The sequence below is a fragment of the Spea bombifrons genome, chromosome 1 (genome assembly GCF_027358695.1).
Source record: "Spea bombifrons isolate aSpeBom1 chromosome 1, aSpeBom1.2.pri, whole genome shotgun sequence".
NCBI lineage: Eukaryota > Metazoa > Chordata > Amphibia > Anura > Pelobatidae > Spea > Spea bombifrons.
This window is the reverse complement of record NC_071087.1, coordinates 146,820,839-146,841,255: the sequence shown is the minus strand read 5'-3', so window position 1 is coordinate 146,841,255 and position 20,417 is coordinate 146,820,839. Positions and strand designations below refer to the sequence as shown.

General features: G+C 36.8%; 1 protein-coding gene across 1 annotated transcript in view; it reads left to right on the top strand.

Moving 5' to 3' along the window:
* Window positions 1-18,152, top strand: part of CWC27 (CWC27 spliceosome associated cyclophilin) — a 57,707-nt gene extending 39,555 nt beyond the window's left edge. Inside the window, exons 12-14 of the mRNA XM_053448020.1 lie at window positions 870-976; window positions 1,853-1,962; window positions 17,836-18,152. Coding sequence (XP_053303995.1) covers window positions 870-976; window positions 1,853-1,962; window positions 17,836-18,004 — 386 coding nt within the window. The 3' untranslated portion in view covers window positions 18,005-18,152. The remainder of the gene's footprint in view (window positions 1-869; window positions 977-1,852; window positions 1,963-17,835) is intronic.
* Window positions 18,153-20,417: the final 2,265 nt, after the last annotated feature.

The window sequence follows — 20,417 nt, the reverse complement described above, 5'->3', positions numbered from 1 at the left end:
GGGCTGACTTTGTTCAGCTAGCGCAGGATATGTAAAGAATAAAATAACTAAGACTTAGGTCACACAAGATTTCAATGCTTCCTTCCTTATTTCTTTTAAAGTGGACCTGGCACAAAAAGAAGCACTTGAATTGATTTTGAACAGGGTTTTTTTTTCTTTTCTCTTAACATGCACAAAGTCCACTCTTTTTTGAACAGGTTAGAATTGAAAAACTGCAGCGATTTTTTTTTTTTGTTTGTTTGTTTTTTGTTTTTTTTTTTGTTTTTTTTTTAAATAAAAAAAAAAGGGGGGGGCAATGTTGCAATAAACCAGGGATAGGAGGTTAAATGCATAATGGTAATTATGTTCTAAGTGTAATAGCATCTGAAATATTATATACACGCAGAGATTTAACATCTGTGGTTTTTGCCAAGTCTTTTAAAGCCTGACTCGCTTTTCTGGTACGCTTCAATAGTGCTCAGTGCGGTTTACTATAGTTTGGGAGTTTAGGCATGCCCAGGGTAGACATAACACTAACCTGGATATAAGACAATGCAAAGTACAATTTAAAGGTCTTGCAGCAGATAGAAAGCATGGCCAGAGTAGATGGGCGAAATGGCATTTAACTGTCATCACTTTTTATGTTTATATTTTTCTGCAGATGTAGAGAGTTGGATACCCAAGTACTCCCCATCTTTACTCTCCTCCCATTCTCCAATGGATTGGGGCAGAATGATGGCAGCTATTTTTAAGTTGGAAACAAAAGAATGTCTCTGGACTAGGTTTACAGAACCTGGTTAACTTGCATATCGTGAAGTTCATAACATAAATGTAAAAAAAATATCTTTCCAAGTTTTAGTTGCTAATGTTATTTTCTTGATTTCTTTTAGTTGAAAAACCCATTGACAGTGCAGTAGAACAATATCTCAAAGAAAAAGAAAAGTATGAAGAACGCAAGAAGAAAAACACAAAGAAGGGAGCCTCCAGGGAGGAACAGGTAATCAAAACTCAGAGGTTTAAATAATGAATGATGTTCAGGGCCACTCTTTTTGGAATTGGATAGCCAGGGCATGAACCATGCTTAGGTGAGGGTGCTTTCATGTTTCAAATTTCTTAATGGTATTTTGCATTCTTATAGAATGTATACTACCTGCATTTCTACTCATTTTGACTTTGGAACATAACCTAAAGGTGTTTTATCCACTGTTTCTTTAGTCCTCCCTTAAGATATTAACTCCAGACCATCATTTCTAATCTGTTTATAAATTTATATTGATTATGAACATTTCATACTGCCATCCATGAAACAAATTGATTCATGTAAAATATACAACTTTTGAGCATGATTAACCATGAACTACTTTGTTTCTGCCTTATGTATATTGTCATGTACATCACTTTGCTATAAGGCCGTTCCTAAAGTGATTATTATTATTATTATTATTGTATATAAATAAGGAAACTGGAGGTCTACAATGCAGATTATCCCTTAGTTACACTAGGCATGTGGCGAAGGGCCTCAAACCCATGTGCCCAGGAGATCTTAATCTACATAATCTTTATACAGGACCTCCTTTAGCTTTCTTAATTTCTTAGAGAGTCACCATGAAAATACTTATAATCTGCTATTGATGAGTTGGATTTCTATCATTAGATTATTTATTATGTTTTGATGCAAACAAGAAACCTAATAAAAAAAATGTAAACAGTAAAACTAAGCTAATGATGCATAACTCTATATAGATAAAAGAGCCCTATTGACAAATAGTCAGGTCTACTGTGATGTAATCTGCCGTTACATAATTGTATTCCACTCAATTTACCAATAACCAGCAATAAATTAATCTGTAAAATAACCATTGTTCTATTTCAGACATTAGCTATGTTGGACCGTTTTAAATCCAAGCTTACACAAGCCATATCAGAAACACCGAAAGAAGATGCACCAGAAGCAGAAGCAGAAGTGGAAGATGATGAAGGCTGGTAAGGAGTGTATTTAAACCTTCTATTGAAGGGCCCAGTGACATAAATCAAAATTTAAAAAGGCACTGAGTATATTTTAACACTCACCATTTAAACCCTTAGTGACCTCAGGATGTTCTATTATATAGCTACATAGTACAGTTACATAGTACATAAGGCCTAAGCCCATCAAGTTCAATCCTTCTACCTAACCTTCCTACTCTTGATCCGAAAGAAGGCAAATTTAATTAAGCTACTTCTAATTCTGCCATCAGAGGGGGAGCGGTGATTCCTTCTTGACTCCATGAGGCAATCGGATTTCTCCTTGGATCAAGAAGCTCTAAAATATTCTATTTATAGCCCTGTATGTCATGCCTTTCTAAAAAAAAAAAAAAAAAAAAAAAAAAAAATCTCCCTCTGCAGTGAATTCCATAGCTTTATTGTCCTTACTGTAAAGAATCCCTTTCTTTGTCGTCTATGAAATCTCCGCTCTTCCAGTCTCAGAGGGTGGCTTCTTGTTCTTTGTACGTTTCTGTTAATGAACAGGTCACTCAAGGTCACTGAAGAGCTCTTTATATTAGCCCTGCATATATTTATATAATGTTATCATATCCCCTCTAAGATGTTTTTCCAGTGTATATAATTTTAAATTTTTTAGTCTCTCTTCATAACTAGTATCTCCCAATCCCTTATTAATTTTGTAGCCCTTCCTTTGTACTTTTTCTAGTTCCATAATGTCCTTTTTAAGGTGCCCAGAATTGTACCGCATATTCAAGGTGAGGTCTTACTATTGACATGTAAAGACGCAAGATAATATCCTCCCCCCGTGAATCAATACCTCGTTGTATGCATCCCAAAACCTTATTGGCCCTCGCAGCTGCTTGCTGGCATTGCACACTGTTGTCAAGTCTGTTGTCTATCAGTATTCCTAAATCCTCCTCAGTGGTAGTTTTCCCCAGGTATATTCCATTTAAAGAATAGGTTGCATTTTTATTATTTTTACCATAATGCATAACTTTGCATTTATCTATGTTGAACCTCATTTGCCACTTGCTCGCCCAGTCCCCAACTCTGTCTAAGTCCTCCTGCAAAGAAGAAACATCAAGATTAGTCTGAATTACCCTGCCTAATTTTGTGTCCAAATGATGTAATGTAAATGACAATTCACCATGTGTGCATTCAACCCAAAAAGCCCTACCTAGCCTGCCTAAAAAAGTAAAGCTGTACCTCTAGATAGACATTCTTATAGCAGTGTAGTCAGGTTCTTCATTAACTACCGTGTTTCCCCGAAAGTAAGACAGTGTCTTACTTTCTTTTTATCCCTAAAAGCCCCACTATGTCTTACTTTCGGGGTATGTCTTATATTGGGAAAAAATTGAGAGTGATGGGAGTTATGATGTACTTTTAGAGCATAATTAGATCATGAAAAAGACATTGGAAATGGTACAGCATAACACCCATCACTCTCACACACTTACCAATCAACACACCTACCAATCCACACGTATACCAATCCACACACATATACACAAATCCACACACGTATACACAAATCCACACACATATACACTAATCCACACACATATACACCAATCCACACACATATACACCAATCCACACACATATACACCAATCCACACACACATACACCAATCCACACACATATACACCAATCCACTCTCACTTAATTCTTTCCTACCTTTCCTTTCTTCTTTCAGCTTCTTTTCCTCCTCTTCGCTCCTCTTCTTCAGTTCTGTCTTCTTCCTGGTTCAGAGGGCACGGACAGCGGTGGGCGCGGCTTCAGTGTTGTGCGCCGGGATCTGACAAGAAACCCCGGCGCACAACAGCTGTTGCCGCGCAGATCACAAGGGAGCGGTATCGGAGGTCATTAACAGACCTCCGGCTCCCTTGAGTGATTTTAAGCCGGGTTGAACCCGGCTTAAAATCACTCAAGGGAGCCGGAGGTCTGTTAAAGACCTCCGATACCGCTCCCTTGCGAGCCTGCTCCTCCAGCGGCGGACATTACTGTCCGTCTCTGGAGGGGTGCCGGGTGCCGCAGGTTGGCACCCCCTGGAGTGTGGCGCCCTGTGCAGTCGCACACCCCAAAGGTCGGCCCTGCTCTAAGGGGCCGGCCTTAGGGGTCTGCGGCCGCACAGGGTTTAAATAAAAACATCGGGGTTTTTTTTCAACTTTATTTAACATCCTCCATGTTAAATAAAGTTAAAAAAACTTTATTTAACATGGAGGATGTTAAATAAAGTTAAAAAAAAACCCCGATGTTTTAATTTAAATCCTGTGCGGCCGCAGACACGTAAGGCCGGCCTTGGTGGGGACTTCCCGGCCCCTTAGAGTGGCGGACCCGGCAAATCCCCCGTGTTTCCCCGAAAGTAAGACATATGTCTTACTTTCGGGGTACGGCTTATATTAGCCGACCCCTCTGAAACCCCCGATACGTCTTACTATCGGGGGTGTCTTACTATCGGGGAAACACGGTATCTGCTCACCCTCACAGTACCTCCAATATTCCAATTGTGAGCAGAGATAGGGAAAATATACTTCTCCTTTGTGCTGGCGATTTCCTGCTTTGGTTTTTAATTTATTAATTAAATGTTAAGTTTTATAAATTTATATTGTTTTTATTTTGTTGAATGTATGAGTTCCAACAAAACCCCTGCTTGTCCTCAAGAAACTCAGTACATAATTAGTTTGTTGCATTAAACATACAAATGGGAAATCTATGGCTAAACTCACTAAAATGGTCATTAGGGTATAAAATACCCAGATCATAAAGGGGTTAAATAAAAAAGAAAAGTTCAAGTAAAAAATAATTATGTTAGTCTCTCCTAATGAGATGTGGCTACTGCTAGACTACACAGTAGGACAAAGTGAAGGCACACGTTTCATATGATGAATGTAGCACCACCTTACCTTTTTGACCTTGAATTTCCTTTCTTGCTAGCAATTAACTTGTTTCAATGCATTTGGTGCTTTTTTGCTATGCTACATTGCAACACATTCGGTATCAAAACACATAATGTTGGAAGTGTTGTCATTCACCGTGTAGCCTTCTGGCTACCTTTTTAGAACATGTCTGAGCGAGCTGTGCCAGTCATAATCAGTTAGTTCAGCGGTTTTGTCTGTCTTTGTGAACTGTGAGCTTCCAGAGCACAGCTACATGTTTTAGGTTTCATTTTCCGATAACGGACTATGAGTTTCAGCGGTTAAAATTAAAATATCTCATAGAACAAAATTTAAATGTGCCATTTGCAATTTGGTAATACGAGAGTGTCAGTAAGGGGTCTGAATACTTTTTCTAGTCACTATATATATATATATATATATATATATTGCCTTTAGCAGACTTGTATTCAGGTACGGATGAAACTCCCTGGGGCAATGCTATTAATTGAGCCCCCTCAGTATGTATGTGTATGTATAATAGGTGTGTGTGTTTGTGTATACATGGCCTTCTCGTGACAGTCTGAAGCTGGGCACTGCCAGGATGATCTTTGGGTATAGGGAGTGATTCCGCCGTGCACCTTTTGGGTTGGACTATGCACCATCCCTGCATAGCGAGTCCCTGTTTACTAACCAGCGTTTCACGTGTTTATATACACACGCATGCCGCATAAGAGGCATAACCTCATGCATTCATACAGTGACATCCCTGCGAAAAGATTCCAAGCTTTAGGCAGAGGATGCTTTGTTAAAATTTACTTTAAAAACCTATTTATTAGTAACATATTAAAGTACTTAATAAAATCATATCCTTATTAGATGAACCCTATTTTTGTATGTTAGATTTTTTCACTGCAGTCTGCTTGATACTAGAGTACCTCGGTGTGCTGGATAGCGAGTCCAGGACAAGTGCCTGGTGGGCCGATCAGGCTGCATACTTACAGATACTTCCGCACTAGCCTGCGTTGTGCGGCCACTAGCCTGATACCTGCAGCCAAACGCTGCCAGTGTAAAAACGTAGCATTCCAAGGCCGCTTATTCATCCCCAGTCTGGCCCTTTACAAGGGTTAAGTGATAATGTGCTTGTTTACTAAAGGATTCTCCTATAAGCTAGTTTTATTTGCTGTTTTAACATATTCACAAGCCCTGACATCATGATACATGATAAGTGTTATATATACAGTTTGTGTGGGTTTTTTTTTAATTAAATAAAAAAGCTAATGGCTAGTTGGCCTTAAAAGACATTTGCATGTGTATATATAATATTTCCGACTCGAGAAAAAAAAATAAACTGAGCCAAACTGTGTAGTCTACTGTCAGTATATGCTGTCTGAACTAAAGTGATTTGTCTACAATAAACCATTATGTCCTAAAATGGACATCCACTCCTGAAAGTTAATGTTTGTTTTGTTTAGAAATATAAACAATTACCAATATGCTTTTCTCTAATTGGCTGAGCCCTTTCCTCTTACCTCGTTGGCTTGTTTTGTAGTTTCTGCCTGTGTCATGTCAGACATTCATGATATAAGCACGCATGTACACACACAATAGAAACAATAGTCTGACTTCACCACCACAAACTGCTCTCTTTTCAGCATTTCTGAAGGAAAAAACTAACTTGGGCAACATAAAAATATGTAAAGTCTAAAGTAAAAAATATATATCAATATTTGGTACAACCACCATTTGCCCTTAATGACTCTTTAAACGCTGTCTGGAATTGATTCTCAAGGTCTATGCACCCTATATTCCTTTGTAGCACTAATTTAGAGCATCCCTGAGTGAGGATGTAACCATGTATTCATCTTTTATTTTTTCAAATGTTCCCAAAGATGTTCAGTGGGGTTGAGGTACGGTTATTGCGGTGGGAAAGCCATGAAAGTTAGCACCTCTTGCTCATCTTTGGACTCTAAATTCTCTTCCACGCAACTTTAAGCCAAAATTAATGGCATGCCTCTGCAGACTTGAATGATCGTTTGGTCAAATTGTAAATGGTCTTGTAGAAGTCAACAACCCTACCATTGGCAAAGTATCCTCACGCCTGAATGTTCCCCGCACCGTTGTTTGTAGATTTTACATGTGGGGATGCTGCTTATGTGGCAGTCTCCTTACATGAAGTTTGTGCTTGCTACCAAAAATTAGAAATTTTGATTTGTCATTAAACAGAATCTTTCCTGTCTTCCAGTGCGATATTTCGTATTGGTTGGTCCATGTTACACCTTTAGACTATTATTCTCTGATGAAGGCTGCACTTTGCCAGTCATCTTTTGACTATACTTTTTCTTACTGGGGTGGGGCATTCAGTAACACCTGATGTTACCCCTGGTATAAAATACAGTCACAACCATTTTAAAAATGTGAACGCAAATGGTGTGAAGAAGATATTCGTATCAATCATTTTAAAGATTTAACAGGTAAGAACATTATTTCCCTTAGTGTTAAATACTCCTGAATAAGTATGATTTTTTTTTTGTATTTTTAATACATTATTAAATAAAAGCAGTTGGCAATGGTGAACCGAGACATTTGGTCCCTATTGTATATATAATTTGTAGTGCACACGAGCTGGAAACATGATTCTTTTGTAAATATTGTGTATAGTGCTTGATAATCATTAGCAGATTTTGCTCTCCAACAAGGCATTTAAGGAAATGTTATTAGCTGATTCAGAGTAGGATACAGAACAGTTTTCCTCATTTGAAAGTCTTAAGAATCCTTATAAGGCTCCTTGCCAGATGCTGTGGAATTTTGTGGCAGTTGCACAGAAGTGATAACATGTACCTGTCTGCGAGTCTCGCAGCCGCAGAATCAGCTGTCAGCCACAAACATCCTGTCTTCTCAGGTTTCTTTAACCATGGAATCTCCCCATAGGGTTCACTATTACCATAGCTCGTTGGGGGTCTCTGTAGACATTTCATGCATGCATAGATTACATAAAATGGACATTCATTCGCTAGCGTTGTAATCGTAAATTGCTTCTTATGTGGAAAGGCAAAAGCACATCTAAGTGTTTAATACACCATGACACAACAGGGAAGTTTAAGTAGACGTGAATAAAAGTCTGTAAGTAGATATGTATCAACATGCATAGAAACTAAGCATTGAATGAATTTTATTATTTCTGCAATGGCACCGGCCGCTTTAATTTTTCTGTTATAAGTAATTCAGCTTCATGTGAGGGAAAATGATTTACATCACGCCATAGTTACTTAGGCATGCTGCAAAGCCAATGGGAAAACATTTCTCTGTTTGATCATGGGCTGCTAGATCCACGGAGGAACTTCTTGCTTATGTTAATAATAAGGGGAAGCCATTTTTCCAGGGATCTGTGGTTGGGATTTGCTTCTGTCGGGATAAATGATGTTTCAATGAGAGATGTCATTGGCAGGCGGCAACCCCACATATGTTACATATGTGCACAATAAAAGTCTAATTGTAACAAGAACACAGTCCCAGTGGAGGCGTGAGTACCCAGTCCAATCCTACCTGCAACATTTCACCTTATGTAATATGAAGTAGACCAACATTTATAAGTGATTGTGGTGTTTTTTTTTCTAACATAAATAATAGAAATAAAGATTTTGTTGTAGCTGTTCTGTTTTTTTTTTTAAGTATGTTTTTAAAGAGATCGCGAAGAAAGGAGATGCCGAACATTGCCCCATCTTTCAAAGAAATCACAATGATGAATAGTCCAAAACCATAAAAGATGAGATTTCTTAGAGCTTATGTTCAGATATATTCTATTAACGTGCTTGGTGCATCATAGCATTTTTGCCTAGAGCCATTTATGTATATTCTAGTATGTTTCTATGGTAAAATAACAAGGGAAAACAAGGAAGTGGAGGAAAATCACTTGTTATCTAAACAGCTTGCATCATCCTTAAATGAACTCTACATATAGTGTTTTCTGTGTGGTTTTTAATTTTACGTATATATTTTTCTTAAATATTTGGCTCAAAATAAGGTATCTTAGTGTACCTTCAGGTTAGTGCCAGCTAGAGAACCTGTATAAATAATTATTTCCCTGTCCTGACCTCACCTCCCTTCTCATCTCTCCCACCAGGGCTGCTCCCAAAACTAGTTAAGCGAGGAAAAATAATTGTACAAATCCTTAGGGACATTTTTAACACCAATATTAATATATTATGCTTTTATTGTATATTCAGAAAATAGCTTCATTTATTAGATCTCCGATTAAGGTGACGCGATTACCTTTCCATCGGTATATGTTGGGGTCTGTAGCTGCTTAGATGCCTGAGATACATAGCATGCCCCCATACCGCTTCAACTGACAGTTGTCAGTTGTAAATAAAGTTGTGCGGTGACATCATCGCGTCATTGCGCGTGACGTCACCGGGCGGATCAGGTGGATCACACTGAAGGGCATCAGGTGGTGGTCCACAGACCTCCATCAAGGTAGGGTAGTGCTAGCGACAGCATGGTGCCGTCGTTAGCACCTGACTGGGGTATAAATAAAAAATAAACCCCCCTCGGAACAGGCTATATTAATTGAATTACAGATATTACCAATCAATACAATTTATCTTAAATATATGACGCTTAACTATAAAGTGTAAAGGGATTGGTGTGCATGTTGTACACATTTGACACAATCATTTTTCTGATAGCACACAGGTCACCCTTAGTTTAGCGCTGAAATATGTCCGGTGTCGGGTAAGCATTTGAGGTGTCGGGTAAAATGCTTAACAAGCTGACTGAAAAATGCCTGGCATTGGCAGACAGGATTACAATGACATTAACAGGTTTTTAACATTTCATTATTTCACTTAATTCTCTGAGTTCCAAGACTTGCGTCAATACGAAGGCTGTGGCAATGCACCATTATATTTAGCTTGGGATTACAAAACCTACAGCCGGAAGTCATGGCAAACAAAGATTACCTTCAAGAATCATATGATGGACAGACAGCATACTTTATAAAGTATTTGTTGGGAAGTTTGCCTTGTCACCTTCAGTCAAACCTGTTTAATGAGACAGGTATAACTTTTAAGACTTAAATTATTGATTTTATTAGATTTTTTTTTTTCTGGATGTTATAGATTTAATCTTTATCAGCTTTTTGAACACCGAGTGAAAACCAGAAAGGGATGTAGAACAAAGTAAAATATGCAAAACCGTAGAAATATTTCATAAAATCAGGAACAAAAAAGGTGTATCAAATTCCAGATAATGGGCACAGATATTCTTGTGTATTGTGGCAGGCTGGATATTTTTGGGCTAATACAAACATACAGTGTCCATTTCTGCCATGCTGCTGAAGCTGTATATATTTATATGGGCACCAGATAATACGATGTTGAAGACCACTGTCATAGATGTCACAGATGTTATTGTACATGGACACTGTTGACTGGTCCTGGGGGACTCTCCCTTGCTTCTGTTTTAAGTTCTGTTTCAGTGGCAATCTCTATGTATCAGAGCTGCACCACTAGATTTCATTATGTAAAATGTATTTATTTATATATATATATATATGTGTGTGTGTGTGTGTGTGTGTATGTGTGTATATATATATATTCTACATGTAGCTTGTTATGTTTCGGTGGCATTCTCTATGTATCAAAGCTGCACCACTAGATGTAATTCTGTAAATTAGATTTTTATATATATATATATATATATGTATATATATATATATATATATATATATTCTGTGATTGAGAAATACTGGGACATAAGTCTACCATCTAGACTCACATAATGTAAAGTTCATGTTATTTACTTCAAAAATCTTACCTGACAAAAATGACCATCCATAACGTTTGTCTTGATTACTAAAGAGTCTAAGTCCCTTTCAATTAAAGTTAATTCTGTTTTTTTTTCTTGTGAAGGGATACGTGGCTAAGCATTCAAATAGAACTGTATAAATGTATAAAACATGCATGCCTAGTGTAGCTTATTGATATATATGTGGTCTTCCGCTTCTTGGCTGAGTTTCTGCTGTTCCTAAACGCTTCCACTTTCCAGTAACACCGCTTACAGCTGACCGTGGAATATCTGGTAGGGATGAAATTTCACAAACTGAGGCATCTATCACAGTACCACGCTTAAACTTACTGAGCTCTTCAGAACGACCCATTCTTTTCACAAGTGTTTGTAAATGCAGACTGCACGGCTAGCTGCTTGGGTCTTATTCAGTATTTAAGAGTTGTGTCCCAATATGTCTGCTCATAACATTGCTATGTTTGGTATTTTACTTTTAAAGGAAACAAAGTATCCTAGTTTTTGTCATTTTATTATAAGAAAAAAAAAAAGTTGAAAAAACTATTATATTAAAACAAGGAACTGTATTTTGAGAAGTTGCCTGCATGGTATCAAGCAGTCATAAAAACAGGACAGCTTTTGGCATTATAGTTATATTTGGATGGGTCTTCCAGAAAAAAAGTTTACCTACAGTCTCCCCCCATATAATATGTATATCTCTTTTCTGTCCCAGAGGGTTTTTTGGTCATTATAGTGATATGTGCCTCAAAGAAGGAGAAAGTGAAAAATAGATATGAATATTCTACTGACAGTGTCCCCTCACCAACTTTCATGCCAATTTCTCCGTTTCTTACATTTGTGAATTTTACTGTAAAATAGCGTGCTTGTCTTTGTTATATACAAATTCTCATGAAATGACGGCCTGGTTAGTAGTAATACTTTTTGGGCAATAAGGCTAGCAATATATAATACTAATAAGTACATTGGAAAAAGAAGGGGCTAAAAATAAAAACTTTCTGTGCCCTTACATCCCTTAACCTATCCGGAATAACTAGTTCCCCAGTGATATGACAGTCCTCGCTTAGGTTTATTTTCATTGCCTTGGCCTCACTCGTTTTCCTTACTCATCACTCACCCTTTGATCAGTGTTAGGTATGTTTGTTGGAGTATAGTGCATGACTCTTACTGGTGTAGCGTGCAAAAAAAATTATACAAATATATATAATAAACCTGTTGAATTTGTATCCTGAACAGTTAATGGTTAATCCACAAGCTCATATAATACCATACGCTTTCTAACTATTTGAGACAGCCCTCCATAACCATGTGGCCCACACAAATTCTTTAATTGGTCTGGATCTGTAAAATTGAACTTCCACTTCGATCAGTGTCTGACTGCCGTGTTCTGTCATTTGAAGGTTTAAAAACGACTCAAATTGTGAGCATGTAATTGAATTAGGAAAATGCAGCTTAAAGTTTTATGTGCTTTCTGTGATTTGTAATAGGCAAAAAAAGCTTGTCTGAAAAAGAGATGCATATATTGCAGACTGTTAATCCTGGAACATATGGCTTTAGTTTTCTCTTTAGTGACTAAAGTGCATGGAAACTATTGCCTGATACACTATGAAGGCTACTTTACTCCAAAAAAAAAACATTCTGCAAAAAATAGTATTATTGGGTAGCAGTGTAGTTAGCTGCGTTGTGTATACCATAATTTATAATATGCATTTATATATTTCAAGCATAGGGCTACACCTTTAAATTGCAGTTTTCATACATTTGACACTCAGATCATTAAATGTATATGCGTTTATGATTATGAACATATTTCCCATTATTTTGAGAATGCGTAAAGGAACCGTGAAGCCCACAACTTCCTACCCCTTATACCACAGCGTTGAGAAAAGATATGCTTTACCCTTACGCCTTCCGTTTCCATACATCGGCATCCTAGAGCGGTGTCACTTTTATTACTGTATACAGCCACAAATACAATAGAAGCGCATGCACTAGTTACTTTTTCTAATGCTCTTCTTGGATGTTGATTTTTATTTTTATTTTTGGAGAAAATTCGGGTTTTTTGATATTTTTTTAACTTTTTGTTTTGTTAGGACCAGTAAGCAGAAATCAGAAACTACAGACCCTCTTTTCCAACAATTATAGTGTGGTAGAAAATGGGGTCAGTGAGAAAACATCACCCGCTGGGGGTTGTCTGCTTTCAGTTTTAAAAGCAGTTCTTAACAAAAAGTCTCCTTAGCCTAATCCCTTTCGCCATGCCTAACTACGGAGTGATGACAATGTGGTTTGCTTTACTGCGTTTTGAAAAAGAAAAGCCAATGAGTGATGGAGAAACTTGCACAGAAGGGGCTTTGAGTTCTCTCAAAATCCTTAAATTATTTTATTTTAACGATAAATAACTATAGATATTAATTTACATGGCATAACTAAGAATCTTCCCGAGAAAGTGGCCTTTATTGTTGTGTTTTACATACTATACCAAGATAGCTCAAATCATATAAAACAAAAACATAGAGAACATATAATTTATCTTAACACAAGCATATCTTGTAAGGATGAGTATGAACTAATTCTAATCCTTTGTGTAATTTTAGTTGGGTTTTTTTTTTGCATATTTAAAGGAATACACTTTATGGTTTGAATTGTAAAATATACATTTTCTCCTCTAAAGCCTTTAAAAAAAAAAAAAAAAAAAAAAAAACTTTTTGCATCTTACAATTAGATACCCAAAAGTGATGTTGTTAGTACTCGGATAAATCATTAAATAAGGTGTAGTCAAATACATGTCAGTGTTCTATTAAGTTTACCTTTTATTTATGATTCTCACAATTTCTACACTCAGAAAAAGACACACCTATGGTGTAATCTGTTGTGATATATTTTTCCCTCCTTGAATAGTTTTCTAAAAACCACCTTAAAGTGAAAAAACACAACTGTCTGGTTAATGCTGAGATAAAATTCTCCTGGTGCATTTTGTAGTCACTCATTTATCACATTTACAAGTTGAGCTCCATCACAGTCGGCATCCCCTCTCTCCTCCCCAGACTGTCAGAAAACCCAAACACGGTGAAGAATGTGAACTAAAGCTGTCCACAAAGAGCTGCTATAAAACCGGAAAATAAAATATGATATATTAAGTAGCTGCTGAGCCTCACTCAGGGAACTTGGGTCACAACAGGTCAGACGCTGGAAATCGAGTCTGGACCAAAAATGTAAGCTATTCAGTCTGCATCTAAACCCTACCTCAAAGGAACTGACTCCTCACCCTCAGCAAGTCTAACTATATAACATTTATATATATATAGATATATATATAAATATATATAAAAAATTGGTCAAAACTGTGCCTGAAGAAAGGTGACATTAATAATCCAGGCGTGTGTACAAAAGTCTTCTTTTGTAGCAGAAGATGCATTTAGTGTAGGAAAGCCGTATTATTCTGGACCATTGCAGAGTGCCTGTCATTTATATACATCCAGGGGGCCGTTAAAATATTTTTTCCGAGTGTCCAGCAAAAACAAATCATATTATGCCTTTGCCACATCACTCAAGTCAATGGGAAGCACACAGCGGGTTTTAAAAAAATTTGTATGGCTAAAATATTGAAATATTGAAATTGTGGGAAGGGGGGGGGGTTCGGCAAGAGGAGCTGTATTGAAAACCGAGCATCATTCACTACTTTGTATATCTACATGATAATTGCGTGTTTGCGTAATTGTGTTTGTTCACTTTGTACTCCTTTGTAAGTATTTTCTTACCATCCAATATTTTAAGCATCTTTTCAGATGCAATGCACCGTCAAGTAGATGTTGAACAAATTGTCACTTGCTTTTGAAGATTTATTAATAGGGCTGAAAAAACAAATATAAAAATGATTTAAGGAACCGGCATTAAACACTTAGGCTTCACCATCTATACGGGCACAGTTAATAACTTATCATTTTGTCTTTTAAGAACGGCTGTGCCCCAGCACATCTCAATTCTCCTCCTCTGCCTAATGTTTTATGCCTCTCATGTGCTTCGTTATTTTTTGGAATGAGAATCTATATCTGGTAGCGCGATATTTGGAGCATGAGGTCCTCTGAAACGGACCGATATAATGTAGCTCCATAGCAGTTGTTGTTCTCCACAATATTTGAGTATTTGAGTACCAAAACCATTGGTATGCTTCCTATTTCCAAATACAAGAAAATGTATAGATACTTAAGTTCTGGGAAGACTGTTCAATACGATAGATACTCTTGTTTTTATGAGATGTCTGATCTAGGCTGGGTTTTAATTTATTTATAGAGAACTGTAGATCACAATAGCTGCTTTAACAGTCTAGTGAGTCACACATTGAAAGACAAACAGATGAAGAATTTATAAAAATATAAATAAAAAAAGCTTTTGGAACCATTCATTTGTTTGTTTTGTTATATAAAAAAAAGGAAATGTAAAACGCATGAGTTTTGGGCAGAAATCCACAAGTATTATAATATCGCGCATTAGATATACAATACATACTGCTCAGGAGCTCTGTTTAATGTTAGGACTCAAAACGGCAGGGTTTCTTTCCCAATTCAAACCAGACAGGTTAACTATGTCTACCTTACAGTTTTCTGCTTAGGGTTGGAAGCGGATAGTGTCCACTCAATGGCATTCAATACAATTAACTTCTAAGCGTATTGAGATTTCCCAAAATGTTATATTTTTGTATGACACCATGTGTGTGAACGTACGCTGCTCTTTCTCCGATACACAAGCTTTGGGTTTCAGAGCTAACGTATTAAATCAAGGCGTGAATCCACATGCAGGTGTCATTAGGGTAAACTTGGCCAATTCTGGAAATCCTTTCTATGTTGGTCTCTTGTATGGTTCATGTTTCGAAACGGAAGGTGATGCAGTGGCTGGTTTCACCGAGAGTGCCCATCTGTGATTAACCCTTTGCTCCTAGTGATTCAGCTGAGATACAGTAAGTATCGCATAGAACATCAGAAAACATGATTGTGCCAGACATGAACAGATGCATCGCTATAATTTCTGATAAGCATTGAAAAAAATGTAGTAATGTAGTCTCTGTGTGTGGGTTTTACTTGTTTACAAATAGCATTTTTAATTTATAGGCCAAAAAAAATGTTTTTGGGATTCTGATTCCAGGATCTAATCATGCTAGTATTTTTTTAGTTTTTTTTTTTCTTCAGGTTTCTTTAAATCCCCAGTGGTCATAAGCAACATCTGCAAGAGTCATGAATGTAGTTTTGGCTGAACACACTGCTAGGAGCCTGCAGCTGATCAGCTCTGCCTCATTTGTAGGTGTCACTGCAGTGGGATTAGCTTGGAAGTTTCCAGGCAACGTGACACGCTGGCCAAGCCAAAGAAAACCTTCAACTTGAAATACTTCTAATTTTTCAACCATTGTTTAACCAAAACAAAGACCAATTAGGACAGCTTTCAACAATGGTCAATGTACTATATAGCAGAAGATTATACTGACACTGTTCCATTCCACCGCATGTTTAAAATATTAGTTCCTAAGGCTGTGTGCGGAATTGGCAAACCTCATCACAGCTGTAACGTTTTAGGTTAAAAACACCATTCCATGTTGGTTTTGTGATTGCTAAAAGTTGTATCTTGCATATTGGAGCATAGCTTTATTAAGAAATGTTTCAGGAACCACTCGTTAAAGTAATATAATTTGTCTGTAATTGCAGTTATCCTGGTGTAATTACTAATTTGGTATTTCCATTTAGTAGTATATATATACATCAAAAATGGCAGAATTAATTATTTCAGACAACATAAAGGTAGGCAAGCAACAAAGTGAGTTATAAAGTCTTTAGCATAAGAACCAGGGAGGTGGTTCTGCCACTTTACAGATCGCTGGTCAAACCTCACATATTGTGTATTGTGTATGGTTCTGGAGACCCCAACTACAGAAGGATATTGATATTCAAGAGAGATTTCAGAGAATGGCTACCTACATTGTAATTGGGTTGGCCAGTTAAAAGATCTCAATATTCATTTGGAAGAGAGAGAGTGAAGTGAAACACTTCAGCAAAGTACGAGAGAGACGTTTATTACAGAGAAGGAGAAACGTTAAGACAAAAGGTTGAATTTTTAAAGTTCCTACACCGCCATTTTTCTGATTGCTGTAAAAAACTTAAACAACAAAAACAAATAAACTATATGGGGTTCAGCCATCTTTCTGTTCTGGGGGAAATATTATGTTTTATCATGTACCAGAAGACAGCTATACATAAGGCCTAATCATTTATGGCTGAATACAACACATTTGGTCAAGGTACCGATACCAAGGACATTTAGAGATATCGTTTCCATGTAATGCATACTCTATTATGTTTCTGTATGGTAACGATCACTAGTCCTATGTTAGTATGCTTCCAAATATACCAAGTAACAATACCAGGTTGAGCTGGCTGTGTCATTTTTGATACATTGGGGATTATGTGCTATCTGGTAGAAAAAAAAAAAACCCCTCCGAGATCCCAAAAGCTTATGTGACTGCATTATGTTGTGTTGATATCCACTGTGACCGAAGAATCTTCTCTTGGACCCATAAGGCAGTATCTACTTTATTTATCAAGCACAACTCATTGTAAAACTATTGGTTTAGAGGAAGAACAAAAACCTTCAAATGTTTCTTGGTCAGCTACATATCTGTCTTAAAACAAATTTGTTAAAAATAGATTTTTTTCCCATTTACTGCAATATTTTGGTCTCCCTTCAAATTGTTTCTGAAGACACCCAACACATCACTTGGAGTTCTAGTGATCTAGATCAGTGTTATTGATGACAATGTTTTTAACATATGACAATCAAAGAAAAGCTGGCAGGTAGAGTGATGGAGCAGCCTCTCTTATTAAAAGGTTACAAATATTTAAAAATATATACTTATGTGTATCTAAATAATTATATACATTCAATTTCTATATATGGCTGAAGGTTTGGTAAACAATACAGTATATACTGTGTTGTTAAATACTTTATATATTCCCCCTCTAACGTCCATTGTAGTGACAGTCTGCTAGTGGGAATTCTGTGCCGTATCGGTCGATATGTTAAGAAGCCATGTCCCTGAGAGAATTAGCCATTTTTATGATGGCAGTGTGCTTTTGCATGGTTTGCTTCAGTTTTCAGAAGAGACAAACATTTCAATAAACACATGGTCATTTACCGTTTATTTCATTGCAGGATGTCTCACGTTCTCCAATTTGATGAAAATGAAAAGAGTAGAAAGGTAAAGGACGCAAACATGCAGGATGAGGACACTTTCGAGATATATGACCCACGTAATCCAGTCAACAAAAGAAGAAGAGAAGAAAGCAAAAAACTCATGAAGCAGAAAAAAGAAAGAAGATGAATTTGTTTCACATCACAAGCTGCACATGCACATGTTTTTTTGGGTTTTTTTTACTGTTAAGGTGCTTTTGCATATTTCACACATTGTCATTGAGAGATTAAATGTCAGTGATAACTGTTGTAAACATTAATTAAATTTCTAGTTATAATTACTTTGCTGTGTGTTTATATGGAAGCTGAGGCAATAATTATGTTTCTCAGACAAGAGTTTGTTTTCTAGCGAGACGTGAGATGCAACAAACCTGGCCCTCGTGCATTCTATAGATGGCAGTACACGGTATTGGCCATAAAAATATTCTCCATAGTGGCCGTACATGATGTTAATCGTGTGTTGATTGGAGACATTTTTCTTTGGCAGATCTGGGGCCACCAAAAGCAGGCTCAGACTTATCGCTGTGCAAATACCTGTCTAGTGACTCAAATTAAGCTAAAAAGTCATTGTTCTAATCATAACCTCTCCCGTTACAGAGACCTGAGCACCCAGATAGGAATTTGAAGGGGCTGCCTTTCCATAGTTTATTTCTGTGGTCAGTGAAGCAAATTCTGTATTTTTACCAAAACAATCTGTTTTATTTAGAGTGTGTGTGCGTGCTGGTGATGAACAAAACACTATACTACAAGCAAGATATAGGAAAGTTCAAATTAATTAATTTAATAATCTAGGAATCTGCAAAAAAATAATAATAATAAACATGAGCATAACCTTTGTCGGCTTTTTTTCTGCTGTTGAAAATACTTTTTTGTCCACCTCAACCCATAACATGCAAAAACTAAGAATACCAGCTTAAAATGTTTTGCCTTTTTTTTTTTTCTTTTCTTTTCTGGTATGCAAATATAAATGTACACTTAAGATTGTGACCAATGAATACATAACATGCTTCTAAGGAAGTAGAGAAAAACACTTCTCGCAGGGTTTATAGTCTCTTTCTAACACTTTAACAACCGTTGATGTGTGTCGATTTCCCCGTGCAGTGTACCCTGTGCCTGTAATCGGCTAATTCACTTGCAGTATTTAATTTTTCCACCTCGGCTGGAGGCCTTTCCTATGCATACAAACTTTCTCACATTCCTTGAGGTCAGTAATGTATTTTTTTTTTCTCACCTAAAACACATTTATGTTAGTTCACAGACAATTATTGCGACGGCCCTCTTTGGACTTTCTCATCTTCTCTACAGTCGTAAACATAGTCACCTGGGCAAGTCTACGTTTTCCTTTCACATCATTACCACCCCTTTTGTTTTGATCTTCTCAAGAATGCAGCAAATTAATGTCACAGGTTAATGTGAACGGTGTTCTGTTTTATTAGCCATTCTTTAAAAGTAATATAATTTGTATTTATATGTATTCGTTTATTGTGTGGTTGTTAAAGGGAACCTGTGACCAAAATAAATACTTTCTTAGATGTAGTGAAATTGTTGATGTTTAATTTGGTGAATCTCTGTTGAATTAGGTTTTTAGGTGGCAGAGACCACTCTTTTTAGTGGCCGGTAGCAAATCTAAATTCATGGAGAGGTACACAAAGAAACATTTAAGATGTTAAATTATTGAACTTTTACATTTATTTTCATTAGTATTTCATTTATTTTTAAGGTATTATTTTTTTTTGGGGGGGGGGTTAATATGGTCTTGTTGCCTGCAGAATTCACAGTGACCATGAAGCCAGGCTTCAGCTGTGGAGCAGGCATAACACAATGTGGCAATATGCCTCTCGTGCTCCACACACAAGAATACCCAACGCACAAAAAGCACCATCACAGCAGACCCAACTTCATGCCTTGCCTACATCAAAACATGGCTGGATCACAAATCCCAACCTGCACATTATACCACAAACAGAGCATGACCTCAATGATACCGCTTATTTGTTATAAACAGCCATTGATTGTTTACCATATTTTTTGCAATATGATATATTTATAGACTGGATATAGGGACTGCCACTAAGTATTTTTGCTACTAGCATTTTTTAAGTTTTAGTTTATCTTAATAATTTTATCTTAGCCTAAACTAGTAGGCACACACCTTGAACTTCTTATCATACTGCCCAGATGGTAAGCAACACAAGTTAACTCTGATCACCCAGCAGAATATTCTGACTAATCAAAGTCTGTGGAAGAACAGACAATGGCAGCCAACAGGTCTGCAGATACAATGTATAGGAACACGCTGAAATAAAATCAGATATTTTCAATACTAATCTATATTATTCAATACAGCACTGTGTTTTATGCTGAAGTGAAGTGAAATTTAAAAAAACCCTAAATTTCCTAACCTTTGGCTATAAGAAGGAACAAATATGACTATAAATTAACTATAGGGTTTTCCGTTGTCTTTAAGGCCTGAAAGTTAATTCAGTTTCTGTTTTTAGAACCAGCACATTAATTGTAACGTCCTTATCAGTGAGTCACTAACA